This window comes from Schistocerca serialis, chromosome 6 (assembly GCF_023864345.2).
Source record: "Schistocerca serialis cubense isolate TAMUIC-IGC-003099 chromosome 6, iqSchSeri2.2, whole genome shotgun sequence".
NCBI lineage: Eukaryota > Metazoa > Arthropoda > Insecta > Orthoptera > Acrididae > Schistocerca > Schistocerca serialis.
In genome coordinates, this window is record NC_064643.1 from 155,388,725 (window position 1) to 155,404,271 (window position 15,547).

The window sequence follows — 15,547 nt, forward strand, 5'->3', positions numbered from 1 at the left end:
CAGCGCTATTGTTCTGTCCAGTTGATAACTGACTGTATTGTAGTTAATCTGCCAGGAAGTTTCATATCAGCGCACACTCCGCTGCAGAGTGAAAATCTCATTCTGGAAACATCCCCCAGGCTGTGGCTAAGCCATGTCTCCGCAATATCCTTTCTTTCAGGAGTGCTAGTTCTGCAAGGTTCGCAGGAGAGCTTCTGTAAAGTTTGGAAGGTAGGAGACGAGATACTGGCAGAAGTAAAGCTGTGAGACCGGGCGTGAGTCGTGCTTCGGTAGCTCAGATGGTAGAGCACTTGCCCGCGAAAGGCAAAGGTCCCGAGTTCGAGTCTCGGTCGGGCACACAGTTTTAATCTGCCAGGAAGTTTCATATCAGCGCACACTGCGCTGCAGAGTGAAAATCTCATTCTGTATTGTAGTTGTCTCTTCAGGTACCGTAGTGTTTCCATACTCAGTAGTCAACATAGAAACTGCTTTATGGTATATGAGATCAATAATGGAGAGATACAGGATTAATTGTGGAATTCACAACCAAAATACCAAAAGTTAACAATAATTCCCACACAGACCAAGTGTGCCTATCCAAGGATTCAGAATATATGTTCATATTCCAATGCAAAAGACTTTAGAAGGTTGGTGGCCGATACTAGGCAGACAACTGGAAATCCCTAGATAGTGACAAACAAGGAGAAAGAATATTTATCAGACACTTCTGATCATTTAATAGAATATTTTACCTCGAGGACATATCTTCGGTTGGAGTGTAGAGCTGCTATAAACGCAAGTGAAGGCCGGGTGAGCAGAAGCATGCGGAAGTGACCACGTGGCTCACAGCCTATTGCGGCTCAGTGACATCCTTTCTTCGTTCTGTAAAGCTTACTGTTCATTACAATCGTAGTGTTCCATTCAGCGTTAATATTTTACCCTCTAATTGTCCGTCATGAGTCATGTTGAGCAAGCAGAAATTGGAGAGAGCAATAGCTTTCCGTGTCTGTCAGGACTTCAACTGACGGTCTTCCTCTGAACCCACGCCACGCTTGCACAGGGAGCGTGTCGCACTGCCAAATGCCAAAGCAGACAGTTGGAGCGCGAGGAGTGTTGATTCGAGTAAAATTCAAAGAATATCCAGCGTCTATGGGAGCCTGCGGCCAGCTGCTTTTAAGTCACTAGGCAAGCAAGGCAACAGCAAAAACAAGTGGGTGAGCTACACAATTTGGCAAAAAGAAATTGCGGACCATGTTACTCAGGATGTATGCTAATGGCGAATATCAGACAGCAGAAAAATTGGTTTCACGTACGAAGGATGTGGCCTCTGATGAGAATACTGAAAGACATATGGTTCGGATATCAAAAAACAAACGACGAGAGGAAATTACTGATACAACGTAACAGTATTATTGCTGCAGGAGATCAGAGAAGTTCGCACGCCTCGAATTTATTACGCAGACGAAGCTTTCGTCCATGAAAACTCTACAAGGGCTATGTGCTGGAAGATGAGCTATGGGTGCGAAAGATTAAAACTTCCGTTATAGTGTTTCATGTCGGATCAGCAGAAACTTCTTTTCTTTTTGAGAGTGAGATGATTTTTAAGGCGTCAAAGGATAAGAATTTTGAAGATTGCCATTGTGAAATGACGTATAGTGTACGCAAACGGTGGTTTAAAGATCAGTTGTTACCGGATATCACAGCGTTTCCGGTTATTGTCATGGAGTGAACAAACCTCCAACTACGAAGTCCAAAAAGGCAAAAATCGTTGCATGGTTGCCATCTAATGGAATACTTTCTAATTCGTCACATACCAAGGTAGAATTGCTGGTTCCTGTCAAGCCTGCATTCAGAAATTACGAGACAGAAGAAAGTGCAAAGCAGCAAAGTCAGATTACCCCCACATCACTGTCATTATGATGCAGTAGAGATGGTATGGGCTCAGGTAAGAACATGTATTGAGGAAAAGAACAATACATTTAAAATTACGGATGATGAGAGACTTACACATGAAGCAACAGAGAGCATCTGAACATCTGCGTGGGCGGCTTGTGTGAGACACGCAGAAAACTGTAGGATGACGATTACCACCGGAAAGCGGAGAAGGGCAATATTATGGAACTTTTCGTTATAAATTTTGCCAAAAGCGAGTCATCTACGTCAGCCAGCGAAGCTGATTTTGTGGATTTCTTACTGTGAAGTATGAAAGTGTTATTTGCTATTCCTTATTAATTTTTCTGTATGACTCTGTCTGGAGCTGTATTAAAAATTATTAAAGGCTCAAGTATTCATCTTCGATCTCGTAATAATACAGTTTCCTTCATAAAACATATTTCGTTCCATTAAATACACATATCGTAGCATTGTAAGCATTGTAGAAGGTTGCACATTGAAAGAATGTGTATATATATATATATATATATATATATATATATATATATATATATATATGTGTGTGTGTGTGTGTGTGTGTGTGTGTGTGTGTGTGTGTGAGTGCGTGTGTGTGTGCGTGCGTACTTGTGTGTGAGAGAGAGAGAAAGAGAGGGAGGTTCAAATGGCTCTGAGCACTATGGGACTTAACAGCTGAGGTCATCAGTCCCCTATAACTTACAACTACTTAAACCTAACTAACCTAAGGATATGACACACATCCATGCCTGAGGCAGGATTCGAACCTGCGAGCATAGTAGCAGCGCGGTTCCAGGCTGAAGTGCCTAGAACCGTTCGACAACATCGGCCGGCGAGAGAGAGACAGAGAGAGAGAGAGAGAGAGAGAGAGAGAGATTGTTTATGTGAATGAGTCAGTGAGCGTTCACGTTACTAACAAATTATGCAACTTATGTAGCTGTATGAAGGTGACGTTCGTAAGAAGTCATTGTGATGAAGTTGTTTGCCGGTACGGTAGCTAAGCGTGTTCGGTCAGAAGGTTAGCTGCCCTGTGTAGGCTAATAAAACACTGACTGACTGGATGAACGATAAACTTGAAGGGGTGTGTCATTGGACGTCCGTCCCGAGCAAATACAATGAGCAATGACGAACAAAATTATATAAAAAAAGCGTTTAGTGTTCGAGCTTCTTAGGACGAACCTGTATCTGGCAACGGTTCGACTTCAAACGTAAATATTAATCAGTTATTTCACAATTGGTCATATTAATTAATTTATATGACATTTGAGAGACATGGAAATTACACGTATATTTGCATGAGGATTTGCAAGAAGTTACGATTTATGCTTTCCTTGTCTGCACGGCAAATACCATCTCGCAACGTGTGATGTCGGGAGCACATGGGGATTCGGAAACAGTATCCATACTCCAGATTGGCGACAATAACTTACTCTGAGAAATATGAACCGTTCTGATGGTTTTATTACAGTACAGAAATTAGTACTCCTCACTTTTAAGATAATAATGCTCGTAATTTCGTTGTTAGTAGCAACAAATTACAACTTTAACTCGAAAGGTGCATAGGTAGTGACATTGGATAATCGTAAAAGAAAAGGATCAATAAATGAGAATCATTTCGTTTTATTTCAGGGTACAAAAACAATCACAATAAGACACAATACGGCAAAACAAATTAATAAATTACTAATCCATTACAGAGATGTGGCAGTTGGGAAGATAGATACCGAACTCACAGTGGGAGTTAGAGAGGCTGTCATGTGACAGGCATGGTTGCTCGCATGTAATGTGTTGTTTATGGCAGCTATTGGAACTCGCCTGGGTAGTATGCAAACATGGGCCTGAATATCATGGTCTCAGCACCCTCCATGTCAGACGATGGTTTGGTGTCCACCTCTAGGATGTCCTCCACCACTTCAATGACCACCACCTCTGAGGTAGTGTCGAGCTGGGTCGTTTCCGGCGTCTCCGCAGTCGTGCCCAAGTCGTCCACTGTTGCAGAACTGGAGACAGTAGGAGCTGCGTCTACACTGGCCCCAGCTGACCCGTCTTCAGTGGAGTCGTCCACAGCTACTGGAGAATCGTCGCCACCTCCAGTTGGTGATGAGTTGCTACTGCCCTCCACCGACAACGTCGCTGGAACTGGTGTTGCGCCATCACCATCGACACCAAGTTTTCCAGTAGCTTTGTCCACAGTGGCAGCTGATGAAGTGACCTCCTCTTCCACCGTTGAAGTTTCAGAGTCAGAAATAGGCAGTGCTGTGAAGGACTCCACCGCAACGAGTAGCAGCAATAGGGAAACGCTCTGCAAGAAAGAAAGAAAAATACATCAAAGTAACACAGCAGTCTTGGGAAAGCAGTAGGTAAATAACAGCGAGATACAGTTCGAAAATAACTAACAGGATCCATGAAATGAACAGTATTACGTCAGACGTTTACGGAATGTATTGAATAGGGATTGTATACGAAAGTATACCGCAGTAAAAACGAAGTCAGTTACTGGGATGCCCTGCGTTCCAAAGTATTTTTATAACCAGCCCATTGTTTTACGTGGGTGCATGGGCATGTTGATTATCTATATAGCTCACAGTGGCGGCGATTAGACTTCATTTGTTTCATATTACTTATTAAGGTGCATTGGGTCATAAAACTTAAGAGGGTTTATTACCAGATGTTAACATCTTTCCAATATTTTAACCCATATATTTTATATTTTGTGCAGTACTTAGGTTAGTGGGTTACTTTCTCACATGAACAACTGTACAAATTGAGTGAAACCGACTAATCGATGTACGCTGATGTAAAATGTAAGTGGCGTCGGTAAGAGTTCATATCCTGCTTTGATAGTTTAATTTGCATGTATGTTGTTGTTGTGGTCTTCAGTGCAGAGACTGGTTTGATGTAGCTCTCAATTCTACTCTATCCTGTGCAAGGTTCTTCATCTCCCAGTACCTACTGCAACCTACATCCTTCTGAATCTGTTTAGTGTATACCACTCTTGGTCTCCCTCTACGATTTTTACCCTCCACGCTGACCTTCCATACTAAATTTCTGATCCCTTGATGCCTCAGAATATGCCCTACCAACCGATCCATTCTTCTAGTCAAGTTGTGCCACAAACTCCTCTTCTCCCCAGTTCTATTCAATACCGCCTCATTAGTTATGTGATCTACCCATCTAATCTTCAGCATTCTTCTGTAGCACTGCATTTCGAAAGCTTCTATTCTCTTCTTGTCTAAAATATTTATCGTTCACGTTTCTCTTCCATACATGGCTACACTCCATACAAATACTTTCAGAAACGACCTCCTGACACTTAAATCTATACTCGATGTTAACAAATTTCTATTCTTCAGTGACGCTTTCTTTTCCATTGCCAGTCCATATTTTATATACTCTCTACTTCGACCATCATCAGTTATTTTGCTCCCCAAATAGCAAAACTCATTTACTTCTTTAAGCGTCTCATTTCCTAATCTAATTCCCTCAGCATCACCCGATTTAATTCGACTACATTCCATTACTCTCGTTTTGCTTTTGTTGATGTTCATCTTATATCCTCCTTTCAAGACACTGTCCATTCCTTTCAACTGCTCTTCCAAGTCCTTTGCTGTCTCTGACAGAATTACAATGTCATCGGCGAACCTCAAAGTTTTTATTTCTTCTCCATGGATTTCAATTCCAACTCCGAAGTTGTGTTTTGATTCCTTTACTGCTTGCTCAATATACAGATTGAATAACATCGGGGATAGGCTACAACCCTGTCTCACTCCCTTCCCAACCACTGCTTCCCTTTCATGCCCCTCGACTCTTATAACTAGCATCTGGTTTCTGTACAAATTGTAAATAGCCTTTCGCTCCCTGTATTTTACCCCTGCCACCTTCAGAATTGGAAAGAGAGTATTCCAATCAACATTGTCAAAAGCGTTCTCTAAGTCTACAAATGCTAGAAACGTAGGTTTGGCTTTCCTTAATCTATTTTCTAAGATAAGTCGTAGGATCAGTATTGCCTCACGTGTTCCAGCATTTCTACGGAATCCAAACTGATCTTCCCCGAGGTCGGCTTCTACAAGTTTTTCCATTCGTCTCTAAAGAATTCGCGCTAGTATTTTGGAGCCATGGCTTATTAAACTGATAGTTCGGTAATTTTCACATCAGTCAATACCTGCTTTCTTTGGGATTGGAATTATTATATTCTTCTTGAAGTCTGAGGGTATTTCGCCTGTCTCATACATATTGCTCACTAGATGGTAGTGGTTTGTTAGGCCTGGCTCTCCTGTCAGTAGTTCTAATGGTATTCGGTCTACTCCTGGGGTCTTGTTTCGACTTAGGTCTTTCAGTGCTCTGTCAAAATCTTCACGCAGTATCATATCTACTCTTTCATCTTCATCTACATTCTCTTCCATTTCTATAATATTGTCCTCCAGAACGTCGCCCTTGTATAGACCCTCTATATACTCCTATCACCTTTCTGCTTTCGCTTCTTTGCTTAGAACTGGGTTTTCATCTGAGCTCTTGATTTTCATACAAGTGAATCTCTTTTCTCCAAAGTCCTCTTTAATTTTCCTGTCGACAGTATTATCTCACCCCTAGTGGTATGTGCCTCTACATCCTTACATTTGTCCTCTAGCCATTCCCAATTAGCCATTTTGCACTTCCTGTCGATCTCATTTTTGATACGTTTGTATTCCTTTTTGCTTGCTTCATTTACTGCATTTTTATATTTTCTCCTTTCATCAATTAAATTCCATGTCTCTTCGGTTACCCAAGGATTTCTATTAGCCCTCGTCTTTTTACCTATTTGATCCTCTGCTGCCTTCACTACTTCATTCCTCAAAGCTACCCGTTCTTCTTCTACTGTGTTTCTTTCATCCATTCTTGTCAATCGTTCAACAAAGGTTTTCCCTGAAGCTCTCTACAGCCTCTGGTTCTTTCAGTTTACTCAGGTCCCATCTCCTCAAATTCCCACGTTTTTGCAGTTTCTTCAGTTTCATTCTACAGTTCATAACCAATAGACTGTGGTCAGAGTCCACATGTTCCTCTGGAAATGTCTTGTAACTTAAAACCTGGTTCCTGAATCTCTGTCTTACCATTATATAAACTATCTGATACTTTCTAGTATCTCCAGGGTTCATCTATGTATACAACCTTCTTTCACGATTCTTGAACCAAGTGTTAGCTATGATTAAGTTATGCTATGTGCAAAATTCTACCAGGTGGCTTCCTCTTTCATTTCTTCCCCCCCAATCCATAGTCACATACTACGTTTCCTTCTCTCCCTTTTCCTACTATCGAATTCCAGTCACCCATGACTATTAAATTTTCGCCTCCCTTCACTCTCTGAATAATTTCTTTTATCTCATCATACATTTCATCAATATCTTCGTCTTCTGCGGAGCTAGTAGGCATATAAACTTGTACTACTGTGGTAGGGGTTGGCTTCGTATCTATCGTGGCCACAATAATGCGTTCACTATGCTGTTTGTAGTAGCTTACCCGCATTCCTATTTTCCTATTTATTATTAAAGCTATTCCTGCATTAACTCTATTTGATTTTGTGTTTATAACGCTGTATCCACCTGACCAAAAGTCTTGTTCCCCTACCACCAAACTTCACTAATTCCCACTATATCTAACTCTAACCTATCCATTTCCCTTTTTAAATTTTCAGACCTACCTGCGCGATTAAGGGATCTGACATTTAACGGTCCAATGCGTAGAACGCCAGTTTTCTTTCTCCTGATAACAACGTCCTCCTGAGCAGTCCCTGCCCGGAGATTCGAATGGGGGACTATTTTACCACCGGAATATTTTACCCAAGAAGACGCCATCATCATTTAAACCACACAGTAAAGTTGCATGCCCTCGAGAAAAATTACGGATGTAGTTTCACCTTGCTTCAGTACCAGCACAGCAAGGCTGTTTCGGTTAGTGTTACAAGTCCAAATCAATCATCCAGACTGTTGCCCCTGCAACTACTGAAAAGGCTGCTGCCCCTCTTCAGGAACCACACGTTTGTATGGCCTCTCAACAGATACCTCTCCGTTGTGGTTGCACCTACGGTACGGCTACCTGTATCGCTGAGGCACGCAAGCCTCCGTACCAACGGCCAGATCCATGGTTCATGGGGGGATTGCATGTATATATATTTATATTTTCTGATCTAGTGGCCCATGTTTCAATCTTGAAGATATTGGTATGGCTCTTGCTTTCCCACAGAGTTACGGTATATTTCATCGGTTGTGCTCTGATCATACTTTGCCTTATCAACTTGAAGTCATCGCATTGAAACATTCTGTGTTTGATCATGGTGATGAACCTTTGAGGTGTTGACATCAACCGATAAAAGGAAGTTACCATCTTGTATGCGTAGGCTTGTGATTCAGTTAATCATATGTTTTCGTAATATACCGCCATCTCCACCACCAGTATGAAGTTGTTGTTTGTAGAGTGAAATTTACAGCTATACAAAAAGTACTTGGCTTGCAGCACGTATAGGACATACGTGTTTCTGGTGTGTTTTCACAGCTCACGTTCCATATTAGGTAGTACCTGCCGTGTACAGCGATTCTTATGAACTCATGATTCTCAACGCCTGAAGGAACTATCCCATATCTAAAGTTGACTGGAATGTAAATGTCATTGCTGGAAAAAGCGTTAAGTTTAGAGATACCTAGTTTTCAAATGGTTCAAATGGCTCTTAGCACTATGGGACTTAACATCGTAGGACATCAATCCCATAGACTCAGAACTATTTAAACCTAACTAACCTAAGGTCATCACACAGACCCACGCCTGAGGCAGGATTCGAAACTGCGACCGTAACAGCAGCGCGGTTCCGGACTGAAGCGTCAAAAACCACTCGGCCACAGCTGCCGGCGATGCCTAGTTTAATTTGTGTAACACTAAGGTGTTGTTTTAGGGACTTCTTATATCAAAATAATGTAATCCTGTCATTTGCGATATCAATGCAAAGTGAAGATTAAACCTCACACAACATGAAGCATTATTCACTGAGATGAGTGAACATGCTTTAGGTTATGTAAATAAACAGAATAATATGAATAACTGTTAATGTAAAATAGATTACGGTCTTTTATATGAACCACACACTTTCCTTTCGGTATTACAAATAATCCCAAATGAATACTGGCGTGGATTGTACTGAGTCAGCATTAGCGACACATTTCTTGTTCATTCACCTTTTTTGCGAAATGGTGTAACTTCTTATGCTACAAATTTCGAAATATACACCTTTCAAAAGTTCGAGAATTTCTTTCAATGTATTTTGTGACCTTAAGTCATTCACATATACTTTATGGAAAAATAGAAATTTCGTAAATTTCATTGTTTCTCCGACATGTATATGGTTGTGGAGGTAATACAGAGGGTTCCAGTAATAGTGGGAGAATCTATACTAAATGATCCATAAAAGCTAAGACACAAAACGACATTTAGAGTATCAGTGGCAGGTGTAGATGCAAATTATTGTCGTTGCCCACAGGAAGGTAATTTCTATCGAGGGTACGAGATGTAAGGCTTTTAGAAATTCCCAGTGAAGTTCCACATACCCAACAAAGTAGAACTTTACTGTTCTGGCTTCAGGTAATTAGCTGTGGTGGGCAGGTTGCATAGGGGAATAGTTCGGTTAACACAATCTATTATAATCTATCGTGTGTGTCATAGAAATTACTGAAATTTTCTTCATTATAGCACCTACTCATCACTGCAGAGGCAAGTAAACTTCTTTATGCGCATTTGTGAAACGTTACTCTTCATTATCTCTTCCATTTATCACTTTCTGGAAGAAGTTTCAGTCGATAACAACATTTCTAAAATTATCTTCCTTTGTAATATATCTGCCTCAAATGTTTATTTACTCACTTTTTACAGAAAACCACATCTTATAATCAATAAGAAATATTGGTCTCTTTTGATACTTGCAACGATTCCTTCCTCAACCAGAAAAGTTAAAGTTATGTCGTTTCAAGTAATGATAACGCATTTGTACTCGGCGTAACACAGATCCAAGTATACACCTCCGCAGCGTACACCAATCGTCCGCTGAGTTGGTATCGCCTAGATGTTGTCTCTGACGTCCAGGGCTGTAGCTTCAGCACATTCATAGTATTTCGAGGGATGACAAGCAAAATATCGCAAAATATGAGGATAGGAAGGTGTCAGTGGTAAACAATTTTCATAATTTTTAGGTTCTTTCATTCCCTGAGTTTATGTTCACTATACCTGAATAGGTTTCAAATAACCTATCATTACTGGGCATACAAGAATTCAACGGAAGTGTTTAATCCCTAACACCAGGCACACACAAATTTTGAAAATCTTGTGTATTGTGATATGCGCCAGTCCATTGCTGGACTGGCTCACCTCATATTTCATTCATAGCTGATTTATACCCATCACAGTCTGAATTTCAGTTCCCATCAATTAACAAAATGGTCAACAACTGTAATAAGTAACATTAGTTATTACCATTATCAAGACAGCTATTTTAATATTAATTCGTTCTCTCTACTGGCGGTTGCTTTGTAAGTGATTTTCTTCTGCAGCTTAACCTGGTCCATGACGAACCAAAGTCGGTAGAGAGGCCGAGGTGACAAATGGCAGTTTTAGGCGAGCAGAGTGTGAGAATTACCGATCGTTTGTGGGCGCAAATATGTTCTGCGAATGTTAGGCTTATCTCGAATGACTGAGGGCTCATTCATGACTCGATCAGTGGTTTTATTTGCATGTAGTAGTTTTTCGTTCTTCTGGAGTAATCAGGCAATCACAGCACGCTCATCGCTGACTTGTCTTTCCATAACCAATTAGCAGTTTGCAATCCTAATCCGATCACCTAAACTGTCTGATCTCTTTCAGTATATAGTTTAGATTAGAACTTTTCCATCTTAATAATTGCAAATTTTCGCTTTCTTTGGATTTCTTAAGATCGAATATATTCTGTAATAATTTCTTATTCATATATATCTTAGGAGAGTTACCTTCAGTGAGGTGACCACTCATTTCTCGTACTTGCTAGGCCCACCTCCGTCCTGTTAGATACCCATTGGGCGACATCTCTTACCAGAGCGTGTCAGCCTATGGCGAGTGACCTACCGGACATTCCAGCTGATGCAAACAGTTCTGACGTTGACAGGGCTAAGTCAAAGGCTCGGGTGTTTGCCAGATTTCGTAATTTGCAGCTTCTAATTGTTAAAAGACCTCTAGCTGTACCGCATGAACTTCCAGCAAAAGTATTAAACTGCCATACCGATATTTGGGTTGTGGCACATTATGAGTGGTGTTGATACAGATTACAAAAAAAAAAATGTATACGTATCGGTGTCTATAACACGAGAACCTTTTTCAATACTGTACAGTAGAAATATAAGTTTTCGTATACGAAAAGTATTTCTATACCAAATGACCTGCGTGTACGTTAAAAAAAAGGTAGAAACACACTAGTATTTTAAAATAATTGTAATAATGTCGATATGATTTGTAAAAGTTCCACTATCTGTCTTACCTCAGTGTTATACATGTTTTCATATGCACAAGTTATAGCTGTCACATACTCAACTGTCACAATCTTTGACCGTAATGGACATTGTTGTCATGGGATTAAAAGCTGGAACTGCTGGTCAGGGAAGAGAATCTTACATCACTGGTCTCTTGTTATCACTAAGATCAAATGTAGGTACTTCCCTGAATGCATTCACTGTGTTTATTGAACACCGTGCTCAGACACATAGCATATAAGGGTAAGATGTATCCAGAATACAAGGGGAGAATATAAGAGAGATAAGACTGACACTGACTGCCACAAATGACATACCGAGCGAAAAGGAATCAACGCTACAAAATTTGTGTCTTCTACATAAAGAAGTTGTCATCTCGCATGTGGATATAACAATGAACCAGCATATCTAGTCAGAATCAGCCGATATTACGTGGAGAAAAACAGAAAAATCTCTAATCCGATCGTGGTGGGCTCACATAATTACATAATCACTGCCTCATCTGGTGTACAAATGTGCTCCTGTTATAGGCTAACTGTGTCACGAGTTTATATGATCACTCCTTTTGTACAAAGAAAATCAGGTTTTGTTCCACGATGATGAATACCGTATGTCTAAACCCACTATGTCAGATACGTATTAGAAAGATCGCAAGAGAAGCAATCAAATGTTAGCTACACAGTTTTAGATACAATACACTTGTGTAGGAAACGTACCTTCCTAGTATACATTGCGTAGTGTAGACAGCTCCGTCCGCGATCTCTGCTTCTGACTGCTGTGCCGGTCAAGTCGTCGCCTCGGTATTTATACTACATAAGGAGCGCAGTGATGACACATCAGCTGGACTGTTTAGCGCCTACTGCGTCACGCGTCAGCCACTAACGACGCCCAGGTGTCGACGACAGGTAATAAAGAGTTGCGGCAGGTATTGTCAGCGATGACGCACTGTTCGAGGACAAATAAAATTAATGTCTACAGATGAATAGTCGTCGTTATCAACTGTTCCTTAAACAAGGGTAGAAAACAACTCCCGATCGTTATTCCTCACCTGCACCAGGAGGCTCTTCGACTCACTTCAGAACTGACGCACTGTTCCTTTCCTCTCTGTTTGAGGGACTGGTACTGCTTATTTCCTTCATATAGCTTTCTGCTCTTGATTTTTATGGCAATGTTCTTTTCACTAATTTGAGACGTAGTCTGATTAACGAGTTACAAGTGCAGCGCCACACACCGTGATTAACATTCTGTTGAATCAGTTCTTTACATTTGTTCGTAATCGGAAGCTGCTCTAGTAGTGTGAAGCTTTCAGTACGGGCGAGTAGTAGACAGCGGGAAAATGTGATTGGGCAAGGTGTAATGTTTGAGTTATGTAAAAAGGAAGGATGTTTCACTGGAGGTATATTTCGATTTTATTTGCATTTCGCCCCCTAAGCAACGCCTAGGGTTGCTACTGTTTTCTTATTCTCAGAGATATTGTTGCTAGGCTGCACAAAATATGCCGTATGCGTACGAGTCTGGCTCAGAATGCTGCAGGTGCTTCGGAAAAGTGTTACAATATACAAAAACAAACTCTCATGAGTAACTTGAACTGACTGACAACATCAAAGGCAGACATCTAAAGTGAAAGGCAGCTATCCACAGCTTCTGAAACAGTTCAAAATCCAGACGGTCCTTGCCAATGAATCTCAACTTTTCCTAGCTAACCATGTGGTTTAATAACTGAACGGATCTTGCTGTAGGCAGAGTTAAGTCTGAACGAAGTAATTAATGTCCATAAAAATCTTACACACGAAATTTACCCGGAATTAAATTTGTATCTTCTAACAGCGATGGATATATCAAATCTTTAAAAGTAGTTGCAAGAACACTCGCATTAAGCAATACAGGGATAATGTATCACAAAAGAATGGACCTTTAAAAATGTAGGAATGAGATGCTGAACAGTGGAAGGCACGGATTAAAGAGTGAGAAAAGTTAGATGAAAAAGGTCAGGAGCTAGAAACGACAGAGAAAGGCACATCATGAGGAGAAACGTTACATGTCACGGAAACATAGCGAAAGCGTTAGAAATAGATCACGAGTAACAGATGGGGAGAGCGGAGGGCTTACAAGGGCAGGGAAACGTACAGGAGTAATTTGATATAGCGGCGGTTACAAAAGTGTGTGAGTTATAGTTAGCAGTGGAATAGCGGCGGTGTCTGGACAGCACTAGCTCAATGGCTCAATGGCGAACTCGGACGGAGGCATGAATATCTAGGCTTATGTGAAAGTAGTTACTCGTCAAACTGCTGTTGCCGTACGCCTCGCGCCAGCCGGTGTGGCCGAGCGGTTTCAGGCGCTACAGTCTAGAACCGTGCGACTGCTACGGTCGCAGGTTCGAATCCTGCCTCGGGCATGGATGTGTGTGATGTCCTTAGGTTAGTTAGGTTTAAGTAGTTCTAAGTTCTATGGGACTGATGACCTTAGAAGTTAAGTCCCATAGTGCTCAGAGCCATTTTAACCGTACGCCTCGCAAACAGATCTGAGGTCGTTCTCATTGTTGACAGTACTTCAGAAATTTCTCTGGACGGCTCGTCTGGTGAGACTCTGGCCGATCAGTGAAAGGGCCGGAGATATGCGATGGGTAGGACTGTTGAGAGTTTTAACGAATGCCCTGAAAGAAATAGCGGATAGACAAGTATGCTTGCCGGGGCAGGGGGTGAAGTGGGAGATGATCATATGCGATGGGTAGGACTGTTGAGAGTTTTAACGAATGCCCTGAAAGAAATAGCGGATAGACAAGTATGCTTGCCGGGGCAGGGGGTGGAGTGGGAGATGATCTGGCGTAAACTACCTGATGAAAGTTTGCAGAAACCGCTTCGTAATGCGGAACTAACCACTAGACCTCACAAGAGGCGGATCCGCCAGATCAATGGAGGCCGCAGCTATTGTCACCAGCGAAGCAGTAGCAGCGAAACAGTTGGTCAGGCGATCTCAGGTGTTCGAGACATTGGATCTGAGTGACAATCCATCAGGGAGAGCTCGACCTTCCTAAACATGCCCAAGTAGACTGCCAGTGAACTGTCTATGAAATGGGAACACACAGGAACAGCCACATATAAACCAAGACAAGGCAGAACTCATCTACTGACGGACAGGCACGGAGGAACAGTGTGGTGGTTGCTTGTAGAAAATCGAATGACATCAGCGGAAACAACCAATCACGAGTTCCAAAGCGCTGTCAGCAGTCCAGCTAGCTAAATGACTGTGCTTAGGGAGTTGAAACGATTGCCTACATTGGTCGATCAGCACGTCAAACGCCACACTCCTCTTAAGTCAGTGCTAAGGGACACCTGAAGTCGGGGGACGAACGACACTACAGTGCACTGGGTAATTGGAAATGATTGATTTGGAGAGATGTATGAGACTGTACCCTGTGGAAATCCTGTGCAAGGGTTTGGTTTCGGTGAATGCCTCGAATACATTGTCTGCTATGCGGCAACACTGAAATACAGGGGAAGAAATATTACTGTACACGGGTATTTTCCTCGTTAGGGTGCGCTCCCCTTATTATGGTTAAGAAAATGCTAATTGTAGACAGATATCAACACATTTTACGGCACTGTTTTCTGCTTCGTGCAAAGGAACTCTTCGGGGACAATGATTGTTTGTACCATAATGAGAATGCAACATGTCGTACAAAAGCAACTGCGAGGCATTAGTTTGTGGGCAGTGACATTGAATGGTTCAAATGGCTCTGAGCACTATGGGACTTAACATCTATGGTCATCAGTCCCCTAGAACTTAGAACTACTTAAACCTAACTAGCCTAAGGACATCACACAACACCCACTCATCACGAAGCAGAGAAAATCCCTGACCCCGCCGGGAATCGAACCCGGGAACCCGGGCGCGGGAAGCGAGAACGCTACCGAACGACCACGAGCTGTGGACGCAGTGACATTCCTTAAATGGAATGACCTGTCTAGTTTTCCCACCTCAGTGGGATGGAACACTTTTGGGATGACGGGATGAGCTAAAGCGTGCACTTCCCTCCAGGCACCAGCACAGAACATTATTACTGTCCCTGGTTTCGGCTCTTGGGGAAGAGCAGGACGCCATTCTTCCCCCGACATTCAGGTATCCCCCTGATCATTTCGTCAGCAGAC

The 15,547-nt window shown here is 41.9% G+C and overlaps 1 protein-coding gene across 1 annotated transcript; it reads right to left on the reverse strand.

Annotated features, from left to right (window-relative positions):
- Nucleotides 1-3,512: 3,512 nt before the first annotated feature.
- Nucleotides 3,513-12,170, reverse strand: LOC126484441 (uncharacterized). The gene is made up of 2 exons (XM_050107960.1): nucleotides 12,116-12,170; nucleotides 3,513-4,189 (listed from the first exon to the last, which is right to left on the reverse strand). Exons 1-2 carry the CDS (start codon nucleotides 12,128-12,130, stop codon nucleotides 3,689-3,691), a joined length of 516 nt encoding a protein of 171 aa, XP_049963917.1. The 5' UTR covers nucleotides 12,131-12,170; the 3' UTR covers nucleotides 3,513-3,688.
- Between the last annotated feature and the right edge of the window lie 3,377 nt (nucleotides 12,171-15,547).